Here is a 27,841-nt window from a genome sequence, read left to right as displayed (position 1 = left end):
CAGATTATGCGTTAATTCATTGAAATGCTGCTTGACATGTGATAAGCCATGTACCAATATATCTGAATGTATCATACAGGAAATTCTTATTATCTTATTATCATTTTTCAACTTCTCATTGGTTTAAATGGTGGTCAACATGTGATGAAGATGAGAGGTGTGTTTAACATGATATGATACATGGTGAAAATGTAATTGTAGAGTCTATCATATGCTTCCGTTCTTGATTAGCGGAGCATCTAGAATAGCTTCGCTGTCCCTTTTCAGTCCTCTTACAGCCTCTTAACGTCGTCACCCAAACACCGCAGCTTTACATGCCGTTCAGACACACAGACGATACTGTAGCCAGACAGATGCCTGGATATAGTATGATCCTACTGTATATTTACTGTATTACTGAACATCATTAGAGAAAATAACTTAAAAAGTACATAATATACTAAATCTACAATTGTTACAGCCCTCAACAAATGTACATTTATGTGACAGGAGGATGGAATAATAAAAATAAAGATTGCCTTCACGGCTGGATCGACACTAGTGTGAGGAGGCAGGTGAGCCAGTCAGCCGGTTTGCCGGTCAGAGTTCAGACTTAGGCAGCTAGGAGGGGAGCATGGGCAGGAAATGAGTGGACGGGTGTCTCCGTCGAGCCTTGTGACCCCGCCGTGGCTTCCCCCTCCCGTTCAGCGAAACAAACATCTGCCTGCCGCTGTGCTTCCAACGGAGGGAGGCGTACGTGTTGTAGCCGTTCTCCTCAATGCGCTCCTTGAACTTGCAGCTTGGGTTGTACTTCACCTGTGATCAGAGGGAGGAAGACGGAGAGGTTTAAAGAGGCTATTCCTGCTGTGCTGGATTAGGCCAGCTTTCAAGAAGTGCACAAAGGTTAATGTCTGTTGTTGCAGTAAAATATTTCCCAGGTGTGTGTAGTTTATAGTGTTTTTGCACACAGTATTTCGCTGGTTGGTCTTTTTGAAGCCACAATGGACGTTTTTAGAATTAAAGGCTGAGTTCACATAAATTGTCAAAAAACATAATTTTCTTCATATTGGGTTTTCAAGATATCCACCTCTGAAACATATTTTCCATCAACCAAATACAGTTTATGTCAGTGGAATTTCGTTTGTGCTGCTCAATTCATTTCAGAAATAAAAACCTCAAAGCAACATGTCCTTCCAGAAACAATGTTCTGCTTACTTGGAATAAGCCACACGTAAGTTTTCATCTGGACCGATCACTGAAAGCTGATCACTGACTGGATCACAACGAGGTCTGTGAAATCTCCTGAGTAACTGGGACATTGTTACTGGAATGAAATGTTGCTATTTTTGAATGCCATCCTTTCAGGGTTTCAGTTGCAGGAACAAAGCTCAAACCCCCCAAAATACCACACATTTAAACCCAAATATTGAGAATAATTTGGGTGAACAGAACAGGTAATGTACTCAAAGTAATTAAAATGAACAAAGTTGGAAATAAAACCAGCCTTTTTCAAAATGTAATGTTATGTTCTTTCAAATCCGCTGTCTCTTTTCTAATGAAGTTAAGAGCTATTCAGGTATATTAATCTGTGAAGGTAATCCAACAGTCAGCAAAGCCACTTTTGAGTCTTGAAAGATATTGTAGTGACAAGAGGTTCTGCTGCATTCCCTTTTCCAGATGGTAATCGTGCGGCCATAATGAGGCCCTGTCTGTGATAGCATCAGGGTAGTATGAGCCTGGCGTGATTCACCTGCCCTTTTTTTGTTATTATGGGAGCTTTCAGGCCCGGGTCTTCAGATCTGCTTATGTCTTATTTACTGTGTGTTCGCTTGTTGACGGCACTTCTCTTATCACTGCTGCTGACTGATTGCTTGTCCCTGATTTCTCCTTTTCCAAGATGTAAGTACGTGAGCTAGACACCACACACCTCAGGTCTGATGTGCGGCTGGTTATAACAAAGAGAGGTGATTACTTTTGAAAGCTCGCTGTGTGAAACATCAATTGGCAGATGGCACGCGAAGACTTTTAAAAGGAGCCCAGCTGGCTTTTTGTCATTGCTGGTCTGGTGTCTTCTCTCTGCTATTTATTTTGACAGTGGAACAAGCCAACTCAAGCTGCAGGTATCGTCAGCCGTGGCCCAGGTGTACAGCCGTGATTGATTGCGGCACTCTGACCTTTTCTCTGGACTTTCCAGCAGAAGATTCCCTTTACTGCCGCACAATCCAGCATGTTTGGGTAGGCAATCATTCGGGACCCCTATACATATATACCTCCCCTACCCTCACCACCCTCCTCCCTTTTCCAGCCCTCCTCTCTTGACCTGCAGAAACAATGTCGCCGGGTTGTATACGCACCGATCCAAAGAGCGTGCCTTTCTTGGACATAGCTAAGTACAGCCCGGTGCTGACAGATTTGATGGCAACAACTCCCACACTGACAGATCGGATTTCCATCAGGCCTGGAAAATAAAAGAGGGAACAAGAGTCTGGGTTAGAAACATGTAGCTTTTGGGAGTTTCCCCATCAAAAGCCACTCTATCATTAGCGATTAGAATACCAGACAGCCATATGCTCTGGGGGGATAGAGCCAAGGTCGAGAGAAAACAACACACAGATTCACATGACATGCACAACGACTCGGAAGAGCTCCCTTTGTGCGAAGACCAGGTGAGTTTGGAGCGTCTCGCACAAAAGGTTGAGATTTGATCATATCAGGAAAGGCGGGAGTTTATTAAAGCTTAATTGAATAACTTCATCTGTACACCCCGGTCTCGGACTACATCCTGGGATGCACCAAATTTGTAACATGCACTTCTGTAGCACGCACATACAGTGTCTGAGCCTGCACAGTGTCATTCTGCCTCACTGCCTGCATCCATTCAAGCCTCCGAGCTCCAGATGTGACACTCCACCCTGATGATGCCCAGTTTTGTTTACTGAGGGACACAAAACCCGCGTCTGCCGGCCACTTAAGCGGCCTCTCCAACTCACTTCACCCCGCGAAAAAAGCTGGCAAGCTTGTGGCCTAATTGTTTCCTCTGGGCACTGATTGCAAACAAGTCCCATGTGGCTCCCTCTTGATCTGGTTTTTGTCCGCATGCAAAAATAACGGCACACACCAATTGTCATGGCTACGACAGGGAGATGTTTTGGAGATGAGCTGAAGGCTCACCGCATGGTTCTGAATAGCAGCTAATTGCTGGAGATGAAGCTCTCTTTTGGATAGTATTTTTTTTTTCTGGCTTAAATCGCCCACTTACACCTTCAAAAGCGCCCTGATGCGGCCTGTTATCTGATCAGGCCACAAAATCTTCTTTTTACACCCCTGAAAACCACGTCTGTGCAAAGATAACATGCAATGTTGCTGCTCAAAGGTTAGGCACTGTGGGATTTTTGTGGAAAAAAAAGGGATTGTTGGCTTTGGAAAGATGCTGTAAACAAAGTACCAGATCAAGGTGTTGAAGGACAGGCTGACCCAAAGCTGGTAGGAAATGAAGTAGTCATAAAAGCAGCAGTCGGCCACTGGTCTGGCCACCCAACTGACCAAACCCCAGCTGCTTTGGTACAACCGCAAGTCTTGTTCACGGCAGTGACTGAGTTCCTGAGCAGTCTCGCTGGTTAAATCCGTCCAGCAATGAAAAATAAACGCTCACCTCAGGGGTTTCGCAGGTAATAATCCTCCTGCAATGCAGTTTCTTCTACTTATTTATTTGTGCAAATCCAGATTTTAACATTAAAGCTGAACTAAAAGGCTCGACTTAATATGTTTTTGGATGAAATAATGATTTATATATTTGTTTTAGAACAAACTTTAAAGGGTAGGTTCTCACATTTTCTAGTCTTTCTTTATAACAGTCCTTCAAATTAAACAAAATATATTTCTTTCGTCCCGATTACCAGGATGACATTATTTGTCTGTGTCTGCCAGAACTGTCATATTTCTGTGTGATGACGTGACGACGCCATAGTAAAGGTTTGGTTCGTCACCAAAATGTTAAGTAAAGTTAAGTTTAGGGAAAGATCATGGTCTGGGTTAAAAGAAGTACTTGGTAAAGGTTTTCATGGTTTCAATAATAAACACTTGGTTGGGGTTTGGGAACGGTTGTGGTCGTGCTTACAAAAGAATAGCAGTCGACTGTCGGTTGAAAATGGGACGTGAATATCATGTGTTAAAGTGTGTTAAAGTGTGTTGACCCATTCACCCACGCAAGCCTGCCTAGGCCGACTTTTCTCAATGAGCACATCTGAAGGGCTCCAAAACTTAAAAAACACAAATACATCTGCTGCTCCCATCATTCTAAACACGCAACTATCTCCAACTGTTTTTTTATTAGCTCTGCTCTGAACATCCCCAGTGGTGCTTGCCAAGTGAGGTCATCTACTTCAGGCACAAGGAAGTACAAAGAGTAAAAAAGGAGGAAAACCGCGACGAAGGTAAACAAACACAAACTCCTTTTGAGTGTCTTTCTTCTCTGACAGGACCGTGTAAATGAAGCCCTCTATCCGCTCGCCACAGCTGCAGGGAAGGAGGGAATGCCTCCGTCGAGTCCGTCCAGGTACCAGCCCAGCTGCACCCCTATCATTCCTGCCGTGCCTCTGATCCTCCGAGGAAACGTTAACACTTTGATGGCAGCCTCCTCTTTACGAGCTGTGTTTACAAACACCGGGTGTGCTACGGTGGCACCTGGAGCGTGCAAGGGACTCGTAAGCAATTAGCCGAGGCCCCGGCTGGTGATTGGAGCGCTGCAAGGGTTTATGGGGGATTAGTCCAGGCCAATGAAAACCGCTGGTGCCTGTAAGTGGTGCCAGCCATTATTTGCTGGTTTGAGTTTCCAGGCACAGTAGGTGTGTTGGAAGGATGTTTGTCACATCTGAGACATTGCAAAGAGTTGTTAGTGAACAGTTAAAGTTTCAAATTAGAAGGAAAAAAAAGCATTAAAGCTAGAAAGTAGTCTTAAAGAAATGTATTTTTTTAAATTTGAGAGGTCTTCTGGCTGATATCTGTGGCGATTTTTGTGAAGCACTTCAACAAATCTCTACAACAGATTAAATACTTTCTCTCCTCTCGTCTCACAGGTAGCCTTCATGTCATTTCATTCATACATGCTGGTGTAGCAGCCAGCAGACACAAAAGATCTGAGCACATGAAATGGGGATTTCACATTGTCTCGAGGAATCACTCGGGCTCTGGATGCTTGACCACACATCTATAAAGACCAGTTAGATCCATATAACTCACAGTCCCCCCTTTGAAAAGTCACTCCATTGTGTTGAAAGCCTGAGAAATCAGAGTGAGGTATTTCAAGCTATTAGAGGGTTTTCCTAACTGCTGGAATCCAAAGGTCACTTTATTGGAAGGAAATTGGCTGTATGCTATAGGTTTGGCTGCCGGAATAAATTCTAAGTATTCATTTTTGACTGAAACTATTACATATTTTCTTTTATCATTTATCATTTATTTTTGATTGTTGGTGGTTTTCTTAAGAAATCCTAAAACTATTAATTGTGACTTTTTAGGCCCCTGCAAACCAACTTAAATTTAGTTTGGACAAATGAATATATCTAACATTTTAAGTGCAGTGTGGGGATAATCCTCTCTTTGATAAACCCTGTTAATAACTTGTGGTCTGGTCTAAATTTTTAAGAACTTTTAACACAAACGGGCAGGAATATATATAGTTTGCTCCAATGAAATGATCTTTTTTCTTCCGTAATAGTTGACAGTGTCTAGAGAGAATTAAAGTATTTTTAAGGTGTGAATAATTTTCATTCAAGAACAGTTTCAAACCTTTCGAACAAAATCACAATTAAAAAGAAGAGAGAGAAACAACGCAGACAAATTCATTCTTTGTCCCTGAGTTGCATTGGAAACTGAAGGTCACTCCTGCTCCGCGTTCTGCTGAGCAAGTATCAACTGATGGCCCTATTGAGCTCATGAAAAAGGTACTTTTGGCTTCCCACTTGCAATTGGCAAGATCTCTTAACCTTTGACATGTTTTGGCTGGGACTGTCAATAAGCTCAAGCTGCCATTACAAGCAAATCCTGCACTATACATGTCTAGTCAACTGTGGACTTGCCATTTATTTCTCCTCTATGGGATTTTTAAAAGCATAGAAAAAGTCTTTTACCCAGTTTTTTTTTTTTTTACTCTTTCTTCTCTTTCCGTCCCCCAGTTTTTTGGACCTTAGCCCAACGTCAGATCATTCAAGCCTTTTCTGACTTTGAAAAAAAAAAAAAAAAAAAAAGGCAGAAAGGAAAGAGAGAGACACTCTCACGGGGTTCCCTTTTGTCAGACTCATGGTATGGGGGAGGAGGAGGAGGGAGCGAGTACAGGGTGAAGGTGCCGGGTATAAGATGGGGGTCTCGGTTGGTGGGGGCAGGCGCTCCCAATGGCTGCTGCCCCCCGAATAAGTCTTTGTTACTCACCTGAGAGGTGAAGAGCTAGACCAGATCTTATTAATGACCAAGCGTTTTGAATGGGGCTCTACAAAAGTGTGGCAAAATGGTTCCTTTCATCACAAATTTGAAGCAGAAAAGAGTGAAGGAAGTGAGGGTGAGGAAAATAGATTTTTCCTGCTCCTTTCCTCCAGTCTTCTTTTTTTTATTCCTTTTCTCAGGTCTTTAATTTCTTGGGTTTGCCCCCTTGAGCAGCCCTCCATGGCTCAGTGCTCGACCAGAGCGGAGCCTGGGAATCTTGGAGTTCCCGCTGTGCTCCTGCCCTTGATTGACATACCTTTTCAATTATTTCACAGTTTGCTTGCTTTTTAAACGAAGAGGGCCCTGTTGTTTTTTTTCCTTCTGCCCTCCTTTTCAAAACACAAGCTTTTCATGTCGGGTCTGGGCTGCCGGGCCTAATGGCTGTGACCAGCACCTTTGATCTGCCATGACCCCCTCGAAGGGTCTGGTACTGGGCGAAGCAGCCGCCTGTGTGTATCGGCACAGACAAAGGCTGCATCACTCACTGTTGCTTTAAACACCTTGAGATATTACCATGAGAACAGGCGCCCTAGTGGAGGCCATCACAGGTGGTGTGATATGGAAACTTGGACATTAACCCTTGAATGTACAGTAAAATACTAAACAAATGACTTGTGGAGAAGGGAAATGTGCAACCTGCAAACAAATTTTGTATTTATGCAACTTTGGCACCACAGGTCTCTCGAATACCTTCGTGGTCGATACCGTTTTTACATTGATATGCAAGCAAACCTGTGTGGTGGCAATTTCTCTTTAACAAAGCACATCGAGACGAGTTTTGTCTTTCTGTAAGTTTAACTCAGCACCTGCAGATGAACTCACGTCGCAGTCTAATGAATGAGCTGCATGAATGAGCACAGGAGGTGTCAGCTGCATCCGATCATTTTTGTAACTTTCTGAAACTGACAATCCGGCAGTCACAGCCAATTTGCGCAGGTTTGAGCTTCGCTCTTAGAGTGTGTCTGCACTCGGTTCCATTTTTACTCTTTGCTTCGGCCCGTTGTTCCCACTAAAAATGCAGTTTTTCTCACCCCAATACTGAGTTTTTATCCAAAAAATGTTAAGTCTTCCAAACACTGGCCTGGTGTGCCACTGTGTACAGGGAAACTTGAAGTGTTGCAAAGCGATGACATAAACTACCCAGTGGGGATTGTGGTATTGATATGTGTTAGCAAAGTTAAGTAGACCTTCAGCCACTTCTAACATGTGATCAGTCATCTGGTTGTCAATATACCACAACTTCATCATCATCATTCACCTGTATTTATGTTTTTTTGTCAGAAGATGTCACAATAATTTAACAACTAAAAAAGAGGACGGAGACAATCAGCTTTTCTATTGTGTGGGTGGTTCGGTCTCCCTCTTCTTTCTTCACACAATTACTTTCATCACTTTTCGTTTGTACAACTGCGTGGACCATGACTGGCTACGAGGGTGCACGAATATCTCTTTTAGCAGAACAGAGTTCTTGGAGAGAGATTATGTGGCAATGGGAAGCAGCCGGAAGAAGGCTGTGATGGCAGCGTGTTTCGAAGTCATAGCCCATTACAATCCCGCTATAGGCAATGTGATTTTTGTGTTTCGTTAGCATGTGCGCTTCTAAGCGAAGCCATTTTTGCTGCGTAGACCTTCTTCGTCAGTTTGGTAAACAGAGACTGTCCTCTTTTTAGCATTGTTTAAAATGTTTGTATACATTCTTTCGTTTGTGAGCCACGGTAGCGAGATACAAGCTACTTTTTTGCGACCGCTGGATTGTCACGTACTGAAGCTTTAGGTGAATCCAGGACAGCCACAATATGAAGATAACATTTTGACTAAAATGTGGCACAAACCTGCAATATCAGTTATCATGTGACTTTTCTGAATATGCTGATAATAAAAAGAGAATCTGATGTGGACCAGTTTTACCTGCAGTTTGAAAAGCAGCCAAGAAACACAAGCAACGATTGCACACTGCCCTTTCATTTAATAGTCAATAAAGCATAATCGTGACATTGATGTGGGGCAGAGGTCATTGTTTATTCCCTGACAACATAATGTTGAGCAGCAGAAAACTGATTACGGCCCTTAGCATGTGGTGAAGAAGTGTGTCAGCACAAGAATCACTGCTTCTGTGTCAGTGGCCTTCATTTTCAAACCGTGGTGGAAGAAGTATTCAGATCATTTATTTAAGTAAAAGTACTAAAACCACACTGAAAATACTCCACGACAAGTAAAAGTGCCGCATTGAAAACCTTACTTACAGAAGCAAACTAAGTGTTATCAGTAAAATGTACGTAAACTATAAAAAGTAAAAGTACTTATTGTGCAGTAAAATGTTCCCTGTCAGTGTTTAATCATTATATATGTTTCCGGATGAATACTACTGCGGTGTAGTATTCTAAATCTACATTTGTAGATGTTAAAGGTCGTGCTAATTTTAACTACTCTGCATACTGTTAAGTTGTTTAATCAACAGCAATGCATCATATTCTGTAAGATCATCATTTGTTTGTAGCACCGCTGTCCTGGGAGAACCACGTATCTATAAAAAGTCTCTTACAGCTGACCCAAGAGACTTTTTAGATAGTTTAATTAGCTTAAGAATGTTCTCATCGCATAAAGGAACACAAAGTTGTCAGACAAATGTAGTGGAGAAAAAAAAAATACAATATTTCCGGATAGTGGAGTAGAAATAAAAAGCTTCTTAAAATGGAAATAGTCAAGTAAAATAGCTTGAACTTGAGTGAATGTACGTTGTCTGAGAGATGGAATCAAAATGAAACGATGACTTTAAAACTAGGACTGATGGAAAATTCTTTGTGCGACCGGAAGAATAAATCTCTGCTGTCTGGCACGTGATACTGGATCAGTGATGATCTCATTGCTGCGAGTGGGCTGATATGAAAGCCGATCTTCAATTTGTTGTGGAATATGACAGAGAAAGTAGTTTACGGGAAACACTGTGTTCTGGACTGAAATAGTTTTAATATTAATGTGTATTCCTCTCTCTTAGACAGAGGATGTAAAATCATTGGAAGCAGCCCTGCTGTGTTCGTTGTGGAGATGTATTCTAGTATTTATAGTGACGATTGAACTACAGCAAAGTTGTTTTACTATTAGGTGTTTAAAAAGGTTTATTGGTTTGACTTGGACTATCAAGAACCACTTGAAAGCAAAAATGTGAGCATTTTCATGTTTTTGGAGTGTATATGTATGGTCCTTCAGCTACATGCCTCTCTCAAATCATGTAGGGGCAGATCAGGTCAGGGAGGCACAGACAGGGACAACACTGATCAGCCCCACACGGACTATTAGTTGAAACCAGAGGATAGAGTCGAATCACAACACATATACAAAACACACCCGAACTGAGTCAAAGGCAAGAGTAAACACGATCCTCCTGATGAACCAAGACTTCAGGGGATGACTGAGAGTCTCTCCTGGTAAAGTATACTCTATCAACCGAACTTTTGACCCCCTGGGACAAATCCGTCCCACACAGCCCTTGATTAGCAGATGGTGAGGAATTCCCTAGATCATGTTTTTGGTTTTAAAAAAAAGAGAAGTAACTTCTGGTTCAACACGTGACACAACCACCAGTCTCCTGGTAGAAAGACCGATGTATGACCCAACCATCCAACTCGTCCTCTTTCTCCTTAAGCAGCCTTTGATTAAAATCTGAATTGTGTCACAAAAAGCAAACATAATCCGAGAGCAACGTCATTTTTTGAAACCAGGCTGACTGGGTGCACCAGGTTGCATCTCTTCTCCTGCAGCCACGTCAGTGGAAAGGACATCTTTAACTTGGTGGTCATCTATGTGCTTTTTATGCACACTTGTATTACAAACAGTCAACAGTAATATTGAACAGAGAGGTGGTGTTTTAGGCGCACTGCAACACATTAGACTGGGCTGTTTGACAAGCAAAATCTCATGGGCACGGAGGACTTTTGGCCACACCCCGACCAGAGAGCAGGTGTTTTACATCTGCTTTTAAAGGCAAAAGTACCTGCTTTGACATGACTGATTGGGGTGCCACAATGATTTTCTGCCCTATATCTTAAATAACATTGTAAATTAGGTCATCTTTTGATTCAATTACTAATTATGCTCAGACTTTTGAAGGCATGCCAAGGATATAACTATTCAATTTATAAGCAGTTGCACATTGCAGGTTTACGCTCCAATTTAGATGTTTTCACCTGGTTCCCTTTTTTACACATTTTTACTAGGGTTTCAGGTCCATTTGAAACATTTATTTTAAGGTTATGAGAAGCTAATTTATGCTCCTCATTCTGAGATTTACTACTAAAATTGTTGGACTTCTTTTTCACCCCGATTGAGTCACATAATGTTTCCTACACACAGTGATGAAATGATGGCATTTATTTGTGTTTCAATAAGTGTCATGATCAGGCTCAAAATAAATATGATGCAATGCCTTTCTTGGTTTATTGGACCGACCAGTTCTGGACAGCAGTATACATTTTACAGACTCTTTAAAGGAGCTGTGACTGCCACTCTGAGAGCTCTACTGTTCCAGCAGAGGATTTGTGCTTCGCTGTGTGTGTGTGTGTGTGTGTGTGTGTGTGTGTGTGTATGTCATGTGCAATTTTACGTGTGTTTGTGAGTGTGTGTGTTGCAGAGCAGCTGTCGATGTATAGAGGCAGTTCCTCCCTCCCTTTCTACAAACTGTACCTGTCTTTCTCTCCTTCCTCCTGTCTCCCATCTGCCACTTTGCCTTTCACTGCCCGTCTGTCCCTCACGTCTCCTCTGTCGTACCTCTTTGGTCTCTCTGTCCCACAGTCTGCCTGGGTCAGCCCTCCTCTCCCTCCCTGCCGGTCGGCGGACATGCATCATACCTATCAACTCTCACAGGACTGGGATGATTTATTCATCCCTTAACAGCTATGAAATATGTCTGCAGCTAGCTGAGCTGAGCTGAGCTGGGCTGGATTTATCCCACACATACACACAAAAAAACACAAAACACACCTCTTGCACTTACAAAGCTCAGGTGTTTTTCACAGCGAGAACCAAACAAGGAGGATAATAAAATCTAGAAGATGTCCTCACGATATCCAGTGATGAAATGACAATGAAATGAACTGAGCAGCCCTCACTCTCATCACCCACCACGTCATTCAAAGCAGCCAACGCATCCTCCTATACAACGCTTCATGTGATATCTTACCAAAAGTTATTTTTTGTTTTTAGTGCGTTCCCCTATGAATGTCCAGCAGCAAACATTTTCAGTGCGCCTGTGCAAAGCCACTGCAGTGCAGTGTTGTTTGGGGCAATCAAATCAGGTGGTTAGGTTTATGAAAAGATTGTTTTTTGGGTAAAAATAAATAACTGTAATGTTTGAACTACTTTGTTAATTTTAGGCAACAAAACTATTTGTTTCGGATTTGGAAAAGATTGTGGTTTGGGTTAAAATAAATAACTATGTTACGTAACTTACAGAGGTTGTGTTATTTAAGTACGGTAGTTACGTAACAAAAGTAAGGTCAAATAAGTAAACATTGTCTTTTGGTTTCTTACGAGACATCGAGAGACAGCCTGAGTCTGTTCGACCCATCCACCCACCCACCCATCTATTCACCCATCCACCCACCCACCCATCTATTCACCCATCCACCCATCCATCCATCCACCCATCCACCTATCCATCCATCCATCCATTTGTCACTCTTTATACTACGTCACCTGACTTCCTTAGAGGCAGACCTGTATGTCCTGGCTCATGACTACGTGGGTTATATTTGAGTTACGGTGCATTACCTTTCTACGGTATAAGTACACATAGTGGGTGAAAACAGCCTGAAGCAGCACATTCAAGCCAATATGCCGAGTAATTCAGTTCCTCAAATGAGCTCAGACTGTCTGGAAGTTGCTCTTGCCTAATTTAGCTCTGAATTCCTGGACAGAGAGGAATCCTTCAACTCGACTCATGTTTGATCAAACCAAATGTATAAAGTACATAATTAAAGTATCATCAAAGGAAATAAGAAACAGGATTATTTTTTGCGTCTTTTTCTTTTTTCCTCGCACACTTGAACTTTCACAGGTCTAAACATGCCGTCACTCCCAATCACCCTGTACGCACGGTGTGCATGTGTGCCGCCATTTAAATATGACACAATGTACAATGTCTTCTATTCCTCGAGGAAGTAGGGCGCAAAAAACGACATGTGCATGTGTGCGTATTTCAGTGAGTACTTTCCCTTGCATGTGGCCCGCCCCATCAAAGAAACAAGGACGAGGGATAGAAAGGACAGGAAGAAAGGAGAGAAAAGACTAGCAGAGGGCTGGTCTTCCCTGCCCACATATCACTTGCTGTTCCCACATTCCATTAAAATCTCTGGAGGGATGAGAGTCGAGATGAGACGGATAAGATTATTTTTCTCCTGTCTTTTCAATCTCTGTCCATGTTCAATGGCCCTAGCGTTTTGTTCAGCATTGGTTTTATTTTTATCACTATCATTATTGTTATTATAATTTTTGCAGGTCACATAAGGGAACATCCTCCATTGACAGTGATGTTCTCTCATCCATCCATGACTGTCTCGTCCCCTTGACCGAGGTCATTATAGCTGCTTTGCTTTAACTTCACGTCAAACCATTCGCTCCATATTTCTGCTCCTCTTGCAGCTCTGCAGCACTGGGGATATAAATCTATTCTGTTTTAGAATGAGCAAATGTCATCCGTGAAGAAACACCTTAGCGCAAATTACAAAAGCAAATCTGGAAACGATTTGAAGTGCAGTCTCTTAGAGTTGTGTGCGCAGGCTGGTCTTCGGCCAGTTCACCCTGCCTGCCAGACGAAGCCACGGAGGGAGGTGTAAAGTAGAGACAATCTTCTCCTCTACAAGCCGGGCCCAGTTTTTTTGTTTTTTTTTAAAGCCATGTGAACAAGCCACATGGTGGTGATCTGCTGAAAGCTGACTCCCGCACTCCCTCGGCCCCAGCCCCGGCCGCAAGGGGTGACATTCTCTCACACACAATCCAGAGGCCGGTCCTCTTTCAGGACTCGCAAGCGGCCCTGTTACCCCCACCCTTTCATACGGGGCTGCTGGGAGAAGTACTCCAGGGATTAGCCCAGCCAGGTCTTTCAAAGGCCATTAGAGCAAATTACAGGTATCCCGTTACCAGTGCGCTGGGACAGGCCAGGTGAGGGGCGCAGAGGCCAGGCGGGAGAGCAGGGGTCAGCTTGGGACAAAAAGACAAGGCCACCCTGGGCCCCACTCTATCGGAGTGTCTCCCTGGCTCCACAAACTGGTAGGCCCGCATCTATGAATGGCTCACTTGATGGGACCTCAGAGACATTGTCTCACCACCGTAACTTTAGCCTTTTTTTTCTTACTACCCCTCCTACCAACCCCCACTACTCACTCTCCCCACCCTGGTTTTCTCGTCTTTCGATTGATGTGGGCACGGCTTTGCCCAGATAACCGATCACACACAAAAACGACTATAAAACATGAGAAAAATTCAATGAAATACGACACGAGGCATGTGTCATATCGACCGCGGTATTGAGAGAATGATCCAAATGCTGCAAACACTCATGGCCTGGTTGTGCGCCACACAAAATTCCCTGCCTTGGGCCAGAGATTTCTTTTGAATTGCATTAACCATTTCTACTTCAAACCTAAATTTGAAATGTAATTGCAACCACACAACCGTTAATGTGTGCTCTGTCAATGTATCAGTACGCTGCAGGCATCGTGAGGCTGATGCTGTTGATAACGTTGTGGAGATGGCCACTGGGAGTTCCGCATCCTGCCATTTTTCTTTCTCTAGACTACTTGCACACACTCTCGGCCCGCACGCACATGCCTCTTGGCAACTTGTGCCGGCCACACACACGCAAATGCACACACGCAGGACTCGGCCAATCCCAACCGGTGGATGACAATCTAGTGGAGGAGTTGCGGAAGTGTTTCATTAGCCAATTACCGCTGGTAGATAAAGCGCGCGTTCCCACAGTCCGCGAGGCCGGGGGTCAAATGTGACCAATTACCCTCCATCCCCTCACAGGACAGATTAGTCTGTCTGATTTATCCCCAGACAGACTGACCCAATACTCTAGAATCACCACCCACATCTGGATATATCTGTGTACACATGTGTGTGCCTCTTCAGGTGTTTGAACAATTTCACTGTTCAAAAACACGGCTTATACGGGCAGTGAAACTGAGAAAGTGATACTAACGGGCACTAAATATTAGTACAAAGACGAGAGTTTAGTGAAAAACAATGGCAAGGCTCAGGTCAAAGATTCTGGCAGTACTGGGATCCTCTTGTACCACACACACAGTCCCCATCAAACAGTGATTAGTGGATCTGCATGTCCTGTCAGCATGCACTCCATGGTAGTTACACTGCTGAACACTAACTTCCTTGGACATGTTAAGCTGTGATTGTATGTAATGGAACATCAGTCAGTTCATTAGGGACCTCCAGGACTGTAAATCAAATGGGAAAAGACCCTCCACTGATCAAACCCCAAATTTACAAGCACGGTGGGGGCAAGCCAGCCAGAAAGGGTAACACTAGAGGACAACCTGGGGGAGTGTGCGAGTGGTGGGGTGGAGCGCTGCTGTAGAGAGGCTGAGGGATAGCAGAGGTGAAAAAGGTTAATGAAGCCCACGGTGCACTCCTCTGTGTCTGTGTGGTACCGAGGGGCCGCAGTCGTACCGACCAAGAGGCCTTTTCTTTAATCAAGGAGGGCAAACTGCCTCCAAATCATGCATCACATCCGTAACAGGCGAACAGCAGGCTATCAAAGGCTTCACAGATAGTTACAAACAGATCTGCCCGCCGAGAGCTTTTGTGACTCACGGCTTCTGCAGTTTCCTGCACTTTGGTATGGAGGAGGGGCGGCTGGGACGACGGGATCCACATGAGACTGAGGTCATTCTCCTGTGCCACTTAATTGCAGTAAGCTGGTGTGTTGCATCTGTGGCTGGTTTGGTTGGCTGTCCAGACCCGACTCAGCCACCCTGAGTGGAAACATAATCAGGACGAAACAAAGGCCTTGTTTACAGTTTCCTACCATCGTCTTCCCGGGTAGTCATTGAAGAGCATCCGCATCTGAGCCAAACCCGCATTCCCTGTCAGTTTTAACCACAGTGAGTCTCTGGCTACATTAGTATATGCTCTTCTATTTTTAGATTAGATTGAACATCTTATTTTCCCTCCCTCTTCCGCAAAATGAACTCAGATCTTGCAGGTGATGATTGTGCAGGCTGCCTGGCTAAATGTGTGAAAGTATTCACTCACGCTGCATTCATCTCTCATCCAACTTGTAAATAGGGCTCACGTGAAACTCCAGGCTGTGATCATAACTGGGAAACTTTTATCTATTTGTAGGCTGAAAATCAAACAAAGATGGACGCCTCATATGTCCTAAAGTATTTTTAATTACAGTGTTCAAGATATTTTAACCCCAATTTTATGGATACAAAATACTGTAGTAAGGGGCACTACACAAATTGTACACATGAAGCTTATTTTACTCGTCATGAGGAGTACTGCTCAGCTTGTGAAAGTGCAACTATCCAGTTGCATTAACAAGGGAAAGGCAGGATCCTGTGTTTTTGGAGCTTGAACCATACTTTGGCTTTAAACCCAGGATATCTGGGCCTTTGCTGCTTCGATTTTGACCATTCTTTGTTTAATCTGTTGCAAGTAGTTCTGTATTTCAACATTAGTCTGAAAACCAACCAAATCCAAGTTAGTTTGGAGAATACTGCCAACGTCAAGTGCTCAGGTGTGGAGCGAGGTTCCAGTGACTGAGCACCAGGACACAGAATATTCCCTGTGGCCTGAACTTGCCCCATATTTACATTATTAAAATGAGATGGGCATACAGGGAGGTGACAGAAGGCACAAGAGTGAAATCAGGGCCCTGTCAGAGCTGTCACTTGCTCCACTGGCCAAAGGGGCCTGACCCTAATCCTATCCACTGCAGGGGAGGAGACGGGGAAATGGAGACAGCAGGAGAGAGAGAGGCATGGTGATGGGTGGAAAGGGGCAGACGGATACAAAGAAAGAATCAAAAGGATGATAGTGAAAGATATGTGTATAGAAATAAATGAAGAGAAATGGGTACAGAGAGAGAGAGGGGCATGAGGTTCACATCAAACCAGCTTCTGGCAAAGATGAGATGAAAACCCGGTGTTTCACATGTGTTTGAAGATTTTCTCTGCCCGCTCAGTCATGGGACTAAAAGCGTGTTATAACCACAACCGTATCTTCATGAATCAAAAATAGATGAGAAGGGGGGAATGTTGTAGATGAATGTTATGATGTTAAGTCCACTTTCTCAAGCTCTGAGAACTGAAGCAGTTTTCTCATATGAACTCCGGACTATGTCCACAGAATATGGTCTTACACTTGTTTACTATTTTCCTTTCACACATGTAGCACACAACAGTTGATTGACCGTGTTTCAGACGCATTCCCATCTATTGGCCTCACGACTCAATTCAACCACGATTTAAACCACAACGATTCTAGATGCATCTCCAAGCATCGCATCCTCAATTTTCCATATTACTGCGCATGGATACTTTTTAATGTTTAGATCATTTCGGGGTTGCAGTGCATGTGTGAAAGCGTCTTTAATTAGCCAAGATACAATTTGTAGTAAGTGTTCAGCAAGAAGGAAGCAGCGTTCAAGACGAAGATCTCAGTGCGTCCACACAGGAGTGAGGCATGTTGTGGACTGTACTGTCCGACTTCAGCTGTATCACTGCAATGCTTTTAGCCACCCTCTGTGTTCTAATGAGGAGCATGGACGTTCCAGACGGGAAAACACCCGTGTGCACACAAGCTTGCACATGTCAGCGTGCGCACAAACACACACACACACACACATGCATGCATCGGAATTGAGTGCAAGGTAAAGTCTGGTTCATATTAGCCATTAGGGAGAGGAAACGCACATCTTTTTCAGTTTAGGGTCCACTTCATGCTCCTGCAATGGCACAAGTATAAACACAGGCACATGCTTTCTAAAATGTACACACTCATTCAAAGAGCCCTGACACGATACTCACATCCTGCTCGTGTTCGTTTAGCAAAATGGCCGAAGAGATAAAAAGCAGGTACGGGTGGATGTGTGTAATGCAGTTCAGAGAAGACGCTGTATGGTCTCAACCTGTTGGTATGCGCAGACCTGCATCGAAGTCGCTGTTTTTTAGCCCTCCATATTTGCATTAATTATCCTACTCTCAAGAAATGTATTTACAATACGGGTTATTCAGAGCAGACGGACTTCTCCGCTTCAATCTTGAAGTCACAGTCACACAATTTCTTGCTTTCACAAAATTGGCATCTAAATTCAAGACAAACTAAATTTGAAATCTAACATTTTTAGTAATTCCAGATAGGTGAACCCTGTTCCCACCCAGGTGTCATTGCATACATTTCTACATTGTGAGCCATGTGTGTGAATTGTCTTCAAATAATAATAATATCTGCTCTCTTATTTATGGACTTCATCTAAAATGGAAAACTATTGGATGGATAGTCATTCAAGTTTTTACGGATATTCATGGTCCTCAGTGGATAAATCGTGCTGACTTTGGTGATCCCTGGACTTTTCCTCAAGTGTCTTTCTCATGGCATTTTCGTTTTTTTAATGAAATGTCAAACACATTATCACACCAATGCGTAAAATAACACAGCTTGGTCAGTGGCACTAAAGCTTCAAACTATGACGCTCCTTGTACGCCTCGAGTGTTTTCACGTCTCAGTGACGGCGTGTCGTTAAAAGCTTGTTAGATGCATAGTGTCTGTTAAAAATATACCTTCACAGGAAGGTTTAGGAAAAGAGCATAGTTGACGTTAACTTGACTGACTAAGTACCTATGTACCTGTTTACGATGAGCATTACAGCCTCACAGAGCAGCAAGCATGGCTGTAGACTCTTGGTCTTGTTTAAAATCACATAAAATAATCAGAACTCGCACAGAAATACATGAGGTGACGTCTGCATGATAAGAAATGTTGGATCATGACAGGCTTTCTGCTGCTCAGTATCTTATTTACTGCACAGTTCAGTGTGATCAGTTAAATACAGTAAATGTGTCATTTCCAGTTATGATCCTCAGCGTGATGCAGCTCCATTTCTCCACATAGGTGTCACGATTAATCAGATTTCAATTTTATTTCACGTTGCCAGGAGCTGTAAACTAGATTTTTATGACTTAGTTGCCTGACAGCAAGTCAATATTTAACTACACAGATTAATGAGCAGGATGTGGTTGCTCTGTTTGCATGTGTGAGCTGTTTGTGGCTGAGATTAAAGTCTATTGAAAGTCCACGGAGTGCTCCCATGTGCTGGCTGAAAGCTGCACAGGGGGAAAAAAAGGGCGAGGAGACCCAGATTTACCTGAACGCCACCTATGAGAAAGAAGCGCCTGATTTTACTACTTCTTAATGCTTCCTTTATGATTTGGGCCAAATCCTACAGGGACGGATTTCTGTCTTCAGGGCAACAGGTGCATTACATTCCAGCTATTATTGCTTCCTAGTCTTGGACTCCTTGTGATTTTAGCTTAGATTTGAACACCTTTAAACTCCCGTAGCTTTAGCCAGTCATCCGTAGACGTATTTAGGGATGCCAAGTTGTCCCCATCTCCTACAGCTTCTTTATTCCTGGGCCAGCGGTTAAACGCCTTCCAAGACATAATGTCTGGTTCAGTTTGAGCAGGGAGGTGAGAGGCTTCATTAGAAGGGTCAAAACAAAACCATTAATCTGTCTTGGTCTATCTGAGGTTGAGGCAAGACCTGTCTCCCCTGACTCAATGGGCTGATTACCTCACTGCGTGTGTGTGTGTGTGTGTGTGTGTGTGTGTGTGTGTGTGTGTGTGTGTGTGTGTGTGTGTGTGTGTGTGTGTGTGTGTGTGTGTGTAGGTTCCGAGATGCTAGTGGAGGCTGCTCCGTGGTGAGAAGATTTCAAACATGTGTTGCTGCATGAGTAAGACTAGCTGGCCCACTGTTTCCCATCTGATCTAATTAATACTCATTTTACACCTTTCACAAGAAGAAGAAAAAAAAGCACGCAGTAATAATAGTGCTAATGTGTTCTCGTTGAGGGAAAGGCCAAAATCTTTACCCCCCATTTTAAAAACGTACTGCCAGGCTGTGACCAAGCGCAATGTTGCATTGCCGTACCGTAATTAATTGCGGCTCATTAAAATAATGAATAATGCACTTAAATCATTGAGGGAGTAGTTTTCTTCGATGGCAAAAAATCAGTCCGTTCTTGTGGGAAAAAAAGACGGAAAATATAGTATAATGCTTATTTTTTTCTGGCCCAAAGAATATTTAAAGAGTCAAACCTCAATTTTGCTCTATTACACTCTTAAATCATTTACTCATGTTCACACTATTTCGTCCTTCAAGTATTTAGAAATGGATATACTTGAACCTTGTATTCAGGTCTCATTCTCCGTCTTAAAGAAGCTTTTCAGAACATCAGTGCAAACACCTTTTATCAATGGCCTTAAGATCCAAGTAGCCGCTTACTGGCACTGTGAAGTCTCCCCTTTTGTGTTCCCTTCACACCCACAGGATGTCAAGAGCTGTGGGATGCTATAAAGGAATTGGCTGCTGGAGCCAAAGTCAGACTCTATAAACCTGCTGATGAACCCAGTAAATCCCAGAGAGGAGCCAGAGCCAGACTGCTAAAGGTTGTTAGCTACTAATTGCTACATTTCTAGAGCCCATTCATGATATCAAACCCTGGTGGCAGAAACCAGGGAACCTCGGCTAATTAGGGTGACACTGACACTCTTGTCCTGCAATGTTCCCAGGACAGCTATCGTGTGTGTGTGTGTGTGTGTGTGTGTATGTGAGAGAGAGACCGATTTGACATGCATGTTTAACATGCGTGCGTGTGCCAGTGATGTTTTATTTAGCTTTCGGCCTCTTGATACAAGACACAGCTGGCAAAGGGTCGATTTTCATTTGTCTCCGACAGGCCGAGGCCATGCACTGTCCTCATTGAAGGGATAACAAATGCGTGATTCGTGGGATTTTACCCTCCTGTTGGCATCCAAAATGTCCACGAATCCCGCTCTCAGTTCAGACGGACCCGGAGGAATCCTTACATAATGCCTAATGAGCAACGGGAAACGCTCCAGCACTCCTCTAGCCTTTAATTTCCACCTCAATACTGAGCAGAGCACGCCCCGGCCCTTCTCCGAGCCTCATTAACATGTGTATTCTCCCGATTGAAAACACCAAAGCGCTTCCTTCGGCCAGGTGCTTCCCTCTTTAGCCCCTCCAGCCCCCGGTGCTGTTGATCCAGTCACACGTCTGAGCTCTACAAGAATTAAAGGTGAGTAATGGTAAGGATGCAGAATGCCCAGGACAGAATAAACGTTATTACACCTTTTAAAATGGCAGACGGCACGCAACAGACATTTTGTAATGTCTGTCGCTCTTGGCATGTGTATGCCATTGTCCCTAAATTGCAGCCTAGATAACACACGAGCTGGAGATGGAGAATAGTTGTGCTTTTGAGTCTCACTTTATGCAAAAAGAACAGGGCTTAGTATGCATAGACTATCTCTGATATAAAATTATTTTGAAATCCAAGTGAAACGGAAGTTAGAGTGTATTTAGCTTCTGTACTGTGACGTATTCCCCAGTGAAACGGAATATTTGAGCGGTGTACAGTTAAAAGACTAATATATATAACAAATATTTTGCATTTGATTGGACATCAAAAAAGCTGAAGATAGATGGATGTCACGATATTATTGGTTGAAATTGGTTGGTACTAGCTCACTCAAGTACACGTCATATATTGTCTTAAAAAGATAATAGGACTTTGATATAGAAATACGAAGATTTCTTTTTTGCATATGCTGTTAGATACAACGGTGAGTACTTAACAAGAGCTTGAGAGTACTTTAATGTATAGGACTGTTCACAAGTGGTACATAATGATACTATATCCTGTGTATGAGGTATGATTGAACTAGTATTTACTCCCACACTTAAGTTCAGTTGACCCATAAATAAAACAGATTTTCAAATATGAACTCTTCCTCACTCGCGTCTTCATTTTACTGCTGTGTGTGCGGAGACAAATGTTCATCGCTGTCTAACTGGTCAAACCTTTGAGGTGGATCTAGTCATCTGTCTGCAGCACTCGTCCTGTCTTTTCCCATTTTTAAACTCAAGTCAGTCACTCCTTGGCGAGTGACAGTTTCCCCTGTCTAAAACAAGTTTGAATAATTCCCACAACATTTTTCGGCAGGGTGGAAGATTTTCTTCCCATGGGTCCCGTCCAAGTCAAATACACTCGTGAACTAGGAAAACTCTCACATCAAACAGCAAGATGTTGCACACCAAGGGAAATTTGGTAAACACAACACACCCTGGCTGTGAGTGTTGACCGGCTGTAGAGCGCGAATGGAGCTTGTCTGGCCGCGGTGACTTCTGTGATCATAGCGGTGTGGTGAGGTGACCTTATTTCCTAAGGGTGAACGGGCTGTCACTACCTGGAGGCAGCACAAACCTTTGAAGCCTTCAGCCACACACACACACACAACATGTAACAGTCCATCCTTTTTCAAATGAAATGTAAAAAATGAAACACGAAATAAAATATACGCAGTGCGGCATGCCAAAAATAAAAAATTGGAAAACAAAACCGAAAAAGAGGAGGGGAAATAGAATACAAGCTTGTAATTAAAACCATAACATTTCATTGAGCCTTCTCGTGTTAACTGAATGTGACTTTAGTGACCGTACAAGGAGCCCTTTCCCCCGGTTCTCTGCTCTCTATTTCTTACTGCTCCACTTAACTTTATGATTTGCTGTTGCAATTGATCATGAAACGGTTGCTGGGTGTGCCCACACAGCTGTTGTGCTGCAGCGCTGTCTAATTAGCAGGCAATGACCGATGACCCAGGACAGGATATGATGCGTACCTGCCTCTGGAGCTTTTGTAAACACTTGGGTGTGTTTTTCCCCTCGGTCATTTTCTGCTTTGCCATAGGTCAAAAGAAAAACATGTCGGGGCCCTCCCCCTTCGGTCCCTCAAAGTACTGTAGATTGTCTCGTCTTGTGGCACTTTCGCCAAGTTATTTTTAGAAACTTAGATGATCGTTGTAGGTGGATCTATATTTAGAGCGTGTGGTTTCACAGGCTGTATAGTCAGATAGTCGAGTCACGTATCTTGTCTGATTTCTATCTCTCTGGTTTGATTAACAAACACATTGACGTGCCGCTAAGCATAAAACTTGTTTGATTCTGAAAACAAATCAGGAGCAGATACCTGAAACTTTAGTGTGTGTGTTTGACTGTGTACGTTTGACTGTGTACGTTTGACTGTGTGTGTTTGACTGAGTTTGACTGAGTGTATGTTTGTGTACATTTCCGCGTGAGTGCTCACAAGGCAGGACATTTTTTCCTCAGAACACTTTGGAGATGGAACTGATACAACTGAAAGTTTTGAATTCCATCACTCAATGGGCATTTAATCTCTTATCTGTCCTTTGGTAATATCTGATTTTTTATTTTAATGACTGCTGCATCATTTTTGCATGTCATACTAGCAGCCTATCCCTCACAAACCCAAAGGCAAGACTGATAAACTGAAATGCATTCATTTACCGTCTGTGTTTTGCATTTGCCTCTATCTCCCTTCAACCCCGTCCAGCTGTCTCATCTCCCCGAGTCTTCCTCCCTCTCGCCTCTTCCCTCAGCTGTTCCATGCCCCTGCTCCGCTGGGATTGATACAATATTTTCCAACCTCAATTAGCAGAGAGAGCCTGTTGACTAATTTTAACTGTTTTTGCACCTGAGAGGGAGCTGGGAGTTTGGGCTGGAAAAACTGAGTGGGGTGGAAGGTGAGGGCCGGGGCCTGGGTGTAGCAGGCAGAGCTGTCGGGGCGTTATAGCTGTGTCGACAAGAGTCTAAGGGCAACACAGAGGACAGAGGAGAGGTCGGCCAGACTGCTGGGCAGCGCTCCTGAAAGCTGCCCAGCAGGCTCAGGGCTGTCCTGAGCTCAGGTTAGCCTTGCACAAAACAATGGAAGAATGCGGAAATTATAATACAGGCCCAAACAATACTGTGTCTCCAACATTGTCTGTATTTGTCTGTGTGTGTTTTTGCAAGAAGTCAAACACATGTCTCAAACTTTTTTTTTTAGGTTTTGCCTCAGATAGAACAGGGGTTCTCAACTTTTTGTAACTTCAAATTGTCAAGACAATTCCGAGGACCACCTTTCCAAATAAATGAGAAAAAAAACATAACATGACAAAAAAAAGGAGACAAAATAAACTGGGCTGTAAATATGTGTCATGCCTCTGTCAGCTGTAATGACCTAAATACATATTCTGCTTACCCTCACCTATCACTCCCTGCCATTATGAATCCAGATTTAACATATGCAGGGTCGTATTTCCTCACCACGCGCTTTGGAGCTTTTACTGGTGCAAGATTGTCTCCAACATCACTCTTTTGTTTAAAAAAACGATCCGTTTTGTGTCCGTCTATTGTGAGGGAACGTTAGCTAGCTAACAGTTGCAAAAGACGTTCGACTACCTGATGATGTGTCGTGGTTGGCGTGGTGATATTCAAACTTAACTGGTCATTGAAATCTTACTTTGTTTGATATGCTATGTTTTTATTTTATTCATGTGGATTCGTGTGCACATTTAGATATAAAAATAACTAGCTTTATAAAATACCCCAAAGTTAAACGTCGTCTAACCATTTGTCAGTACCTCCACGGCCCACTAGATGACACTCTGAGGTTCACCCGTGGGCCTCCACCCAGTGGTTGAGAATATCTGAGATAGAACCAAATATTTCAGAAGTATCTATAACATCCTAAACAAGGAATGACTCCTGTTTCCTGTGTGAGAGTAATGCCGATGTTGCCCTCTGCGTCACTGCTCCTCTCATTAAATATGCACAACTTCCTGCTTGCCCTGCCACTCTAATCTATAGCGTGCCCACCGTATCAGTATCAACAACTTGTCTGGGTCAGGAGGCTTTAAGTCTGATTGAAAGCCTCCTCACGTGACGGCAGTAACGGTAGCCTCGCGCAGAAACCGAGTGAGACCTCAAAACGGCCTTAAACCAGATCTGCCCCCATTGTGAGGCGCAACCACAGACTGACCACAAGGTCCACATGACCGCTGGTTTGGCACTGTGCTCGGCTCCGAAACACACCCTCGCTGTGTGTGAGCGAGCAGATAGAATCGTTCTTTCCACCAAAGGAAATGAGAGGTTGATGGCTAAAACGTATGAGGACATTATATTTGAGGGGACTGCACTTTTTCACAGAGAGCCACTGCAACCACCGAAGCATTAATAATGACACGAGTATGGCGAGAAAAAGCACGAATGTTCACAATCCTCAGCCGTAACTTTCGCTGCTTTCCAAAGACTCTAAACGTTTGTTTCAAGTCAATCTCCCTCATGTTGCCAAACTGGTATTGCAGCCATTCTTCCAGCATGACCTCTGGGGTGTCAAATTCATGCAACCTTTGGGAGTGATATTTTATTATGGTAGCTGACAACTACCACTAATATCAGAGAATAATGTCCCAGCTTGGAGAAGCCCACGCAGGTTTCGACTTTAACGCAGTAATAATTCATCTCAACTTGAATTTCTACCAGTGTGTGTGGTTTTAAAAGATCCTGCCAGGTGACTAATCCCGACAGGTTAACAAATGTCATCCAGACTGCAGCTCAGAGCTTATTGAAACAGTGGCAACAGACTGGCTGGCCTGTTAGCTGGACGCAGCAGCTGCTCCAGCCCCCGGTAGCCGTATGGAAAAACTCTGACTCACCCACTTGTATAAAAAGGCATTAACGAGCAAATGCATAAATATTACAGTCAAAGGCATAAACGTCTCTAAGGGCCATCCAGTCAGTCAGTCAGTCAGCCGGTGACTAATGGAGAGGGAGGTCAGATCGTGACCAGAGGCGGCTCATCTGATCTGGTCAAGCATCTGAAAGACGCCCATTGATGGACACGCCGAAGAGGCTCGGCTGCTGTTTGAGCGACCTCTTCTCAGGTGTCCCTGAAGCACATGTTAGGCACAGACTACAGAATAACCTATGGGTGTCTATGTAGAACTGCATTGTCGCAATGCTGGATACTTCACGTTGGGTATCAAGAGGCATGATTGTGGGGTGCAAGGAAGAGCCACAGCCTCTCTAGAGAGTTACAGCCGTGTCAGACAAATGTGACAGCAAACAGTAAATTGCTCAGTAAAAGAAAGCACGAATCCAATAGCGGGTTGCATGAGGCTTTAAAATGCAACTTTGTTTTTTCTCAACACTTTTAAGTCTCATTGTTTATGACAAATCAAACTATGAACAATACACGTGAATCAGTGTGTGTATTCGTTGGAGGAATGTGTTCCCGTTTCCACCTGCTACTTACAATTGATGCATTTTCGTCACAGTTTTGACAAGTTAATCCCCAGTGAAACTGAAGCTTTTTTTTTTTTCAAGCCCAGTTTGCATCGCCAACTGATGCTCAATGTCTCTCCTCAAGTCAGCTATCTTGTGCCGGCTGTCCCACGAGGAGTCTAAATCCACACTAGGGTATTCCCTTCTTACCTAGCAACGCGTCTCTCATGCTCTAAACACAACACAAATAGCTCAGCAGCGATGGAACCAAAGGATATCCCTCTGAACTGCTGTAAAAAGTGAACAGATAAGAAAGTCCAGCCATAAATGATAATAAAGAGTGAGGGCGTCACAGGGCTTCCTGTCCTCTCAGTGACACTCAACACACAATTGATATACTGAATTTAGATGCACTTACTGTCTGCGTAGTTTTTCCGCCGAGTGCCGTCCACCTTGCCTGTTTTGTCAATACAGAGGAAGAACTTGTTGGCAGAGTAAAGTCGCCGTAGCCGGACGTCGCCCTCTAGGTGATTGTAACTGCGAGTGTGCCTCTCCAGCGTCCATGAGCAGTTGATGCCACTCGCCAGCACCTGAAGGGGCTCATGTCCAACCCCAGGAGGACAGGCCCCCGTGGCGGTGCCAGCTGTGACCAGCAGCAAGGTGAAGCATGCCAGGCAAAGGGAGGCCGCGCTGGGTAAGGGGAGAGTCCGCCCGGTGGAGGCTGCGGTGGTGGTGGTGATGGTGGTGCTGCCAAGAGCAGGTTCAGGACAGAGATGAGCTACGGACGGCGTCCATCTGCACATGGTGGGTCAGACTCCCAAGGTGCACCTTGTGCAGGCTGTAGGCATGCTGATGATGGGGGGAGATGTCCCGGCGGAGGGATGACAAGAAGGTGGGAGTCCTGAAGAGGGAAGGGAGGGAAATGGCCCTCGCAGATCCTCTGGTTGTCACAGATGACCAATCCCCACCTCAGAGCGGACAGCAGGCCTTCCTACAGCGACACGCTTTCTCCAGTTGTCATCTTTGCGATTCTACTTGTCCGATCCTTTCGTGAAGTGTTTTTATGAATCCACCTTCGAAAAAGCTCCTCTTTAGTGTCGCTCCTTGTTTCTCTGGCTGTTCTCCTCCTTGGACTGAGGTCTTCTTTCCCGTACCACAGATAAAGTCCTGGGCTGTTTGAAGATGCGCATGTGTGTGTGTGTGTGTGTGTTTGTCTGTGTGTGTGTATGTATATGTGTATTTTTGTGTTGTAAAGTGTGTGTGTGTTTGTGTGTGTGTGTGTGTGTGCACCTAGCGATGCACTACTCTTTCCAGCTGAATAGGAACAAGGTGCCTGTCTGAGCTGCTGACCCGTGGCTGAGAGGGAGTTGAATGAGGAGGGTTGGTGACTGACTGCGTGCGTGTGTGTGTGTGAGTGTGAGTGTGTGTGTGATACTGAGAGAAAGGGAGAGAGAAAGAGAGGGAGTGAGCGAGTATGGGAGGGAGAGAGCCGGTGTTTGCGACAGAGAGAGAGAGCTCGGCAGTGAGAGTGTGTGTGTGTCTGTGTGTCAGTGAGTGAGCGGCAGGCAGCGAGTGTGTGTCAGCTATAGCACGGGGCAGTGAAGCAGTAAGTGAACGGCCTCACGCTCAGTCAGTCGGTCCTCTCTTCTGTGGAGGCACCGGCTGAGTCGTCCTGCATTTTATCCTGGGCAGGGCCAGCATCTAGGGGGTTGAAAGAGAGAGGGGTGGGGGTGGGGTGGGGCCACCGCACTCATTCATAACCATTTCGAACAAATGAGGAAAGCCCGCACAGAGCACCGTCCCCTTTCTTTTTTCTATTCTCTCTCTCTCTCTCCGAGAAGTTTCTTCTGTGAGAAACAAGTCATTTGCTTTTCACCTGAAGATTTTATTATCTTCTTTTTCTTTTTTTTTCTTTTTCTTTTTCTTCGTCACGGACACCTGGAAAGACTTACATCCGCTTTGCCCATCACAGAACCTCTGCTGTCTCCCCTTGATGTGA

At 44.1% G+C, this 27,841-nt stretch overlaps 1 protein-coding gene across 1 annotated transcript; it reads right to left on the bottom strand.

Annotated features, from left to right (window-relative positions):
• Positions 1 to 600: 600 nt before the first annotated feature.
• Positions 601 to 26,645, bottom strand: fgf22 (fibroblast growth factor 22; the record flags this gene model as incomplete). The annotated part of the gene is made up of 3 exons (XM_079158273.1): positions 601 to 795; positions 2,334 to 2,437; positions 26,261 to 26,645. 3 exons carry the CDS (start codon positions 26,643 to 26,645, stop codon positions 601 to 603), a joined length of 684 nt encoding a protein of 227 aa, XP_079014399.1.
• Between the last annotated feature and the right edge of the window lie 1,196 nt (positions 26,646 to 27,841).

The sequence above is a fragment of the Pholis gunnellus genome (assembly GCF_910591455.1).
Source record: "Pholis gunnellus genome assembly, chromosome: 4".
NCBI classification, from domain to species: Eukaryota; Metazoa; Chordata; class Actinopteri; order Perciformes; family Pholidae; genus Pholis; species Pholis gunnellus.
This window is presented reverse-complemented; position numbering and strand designations above follow the sequence as displayed.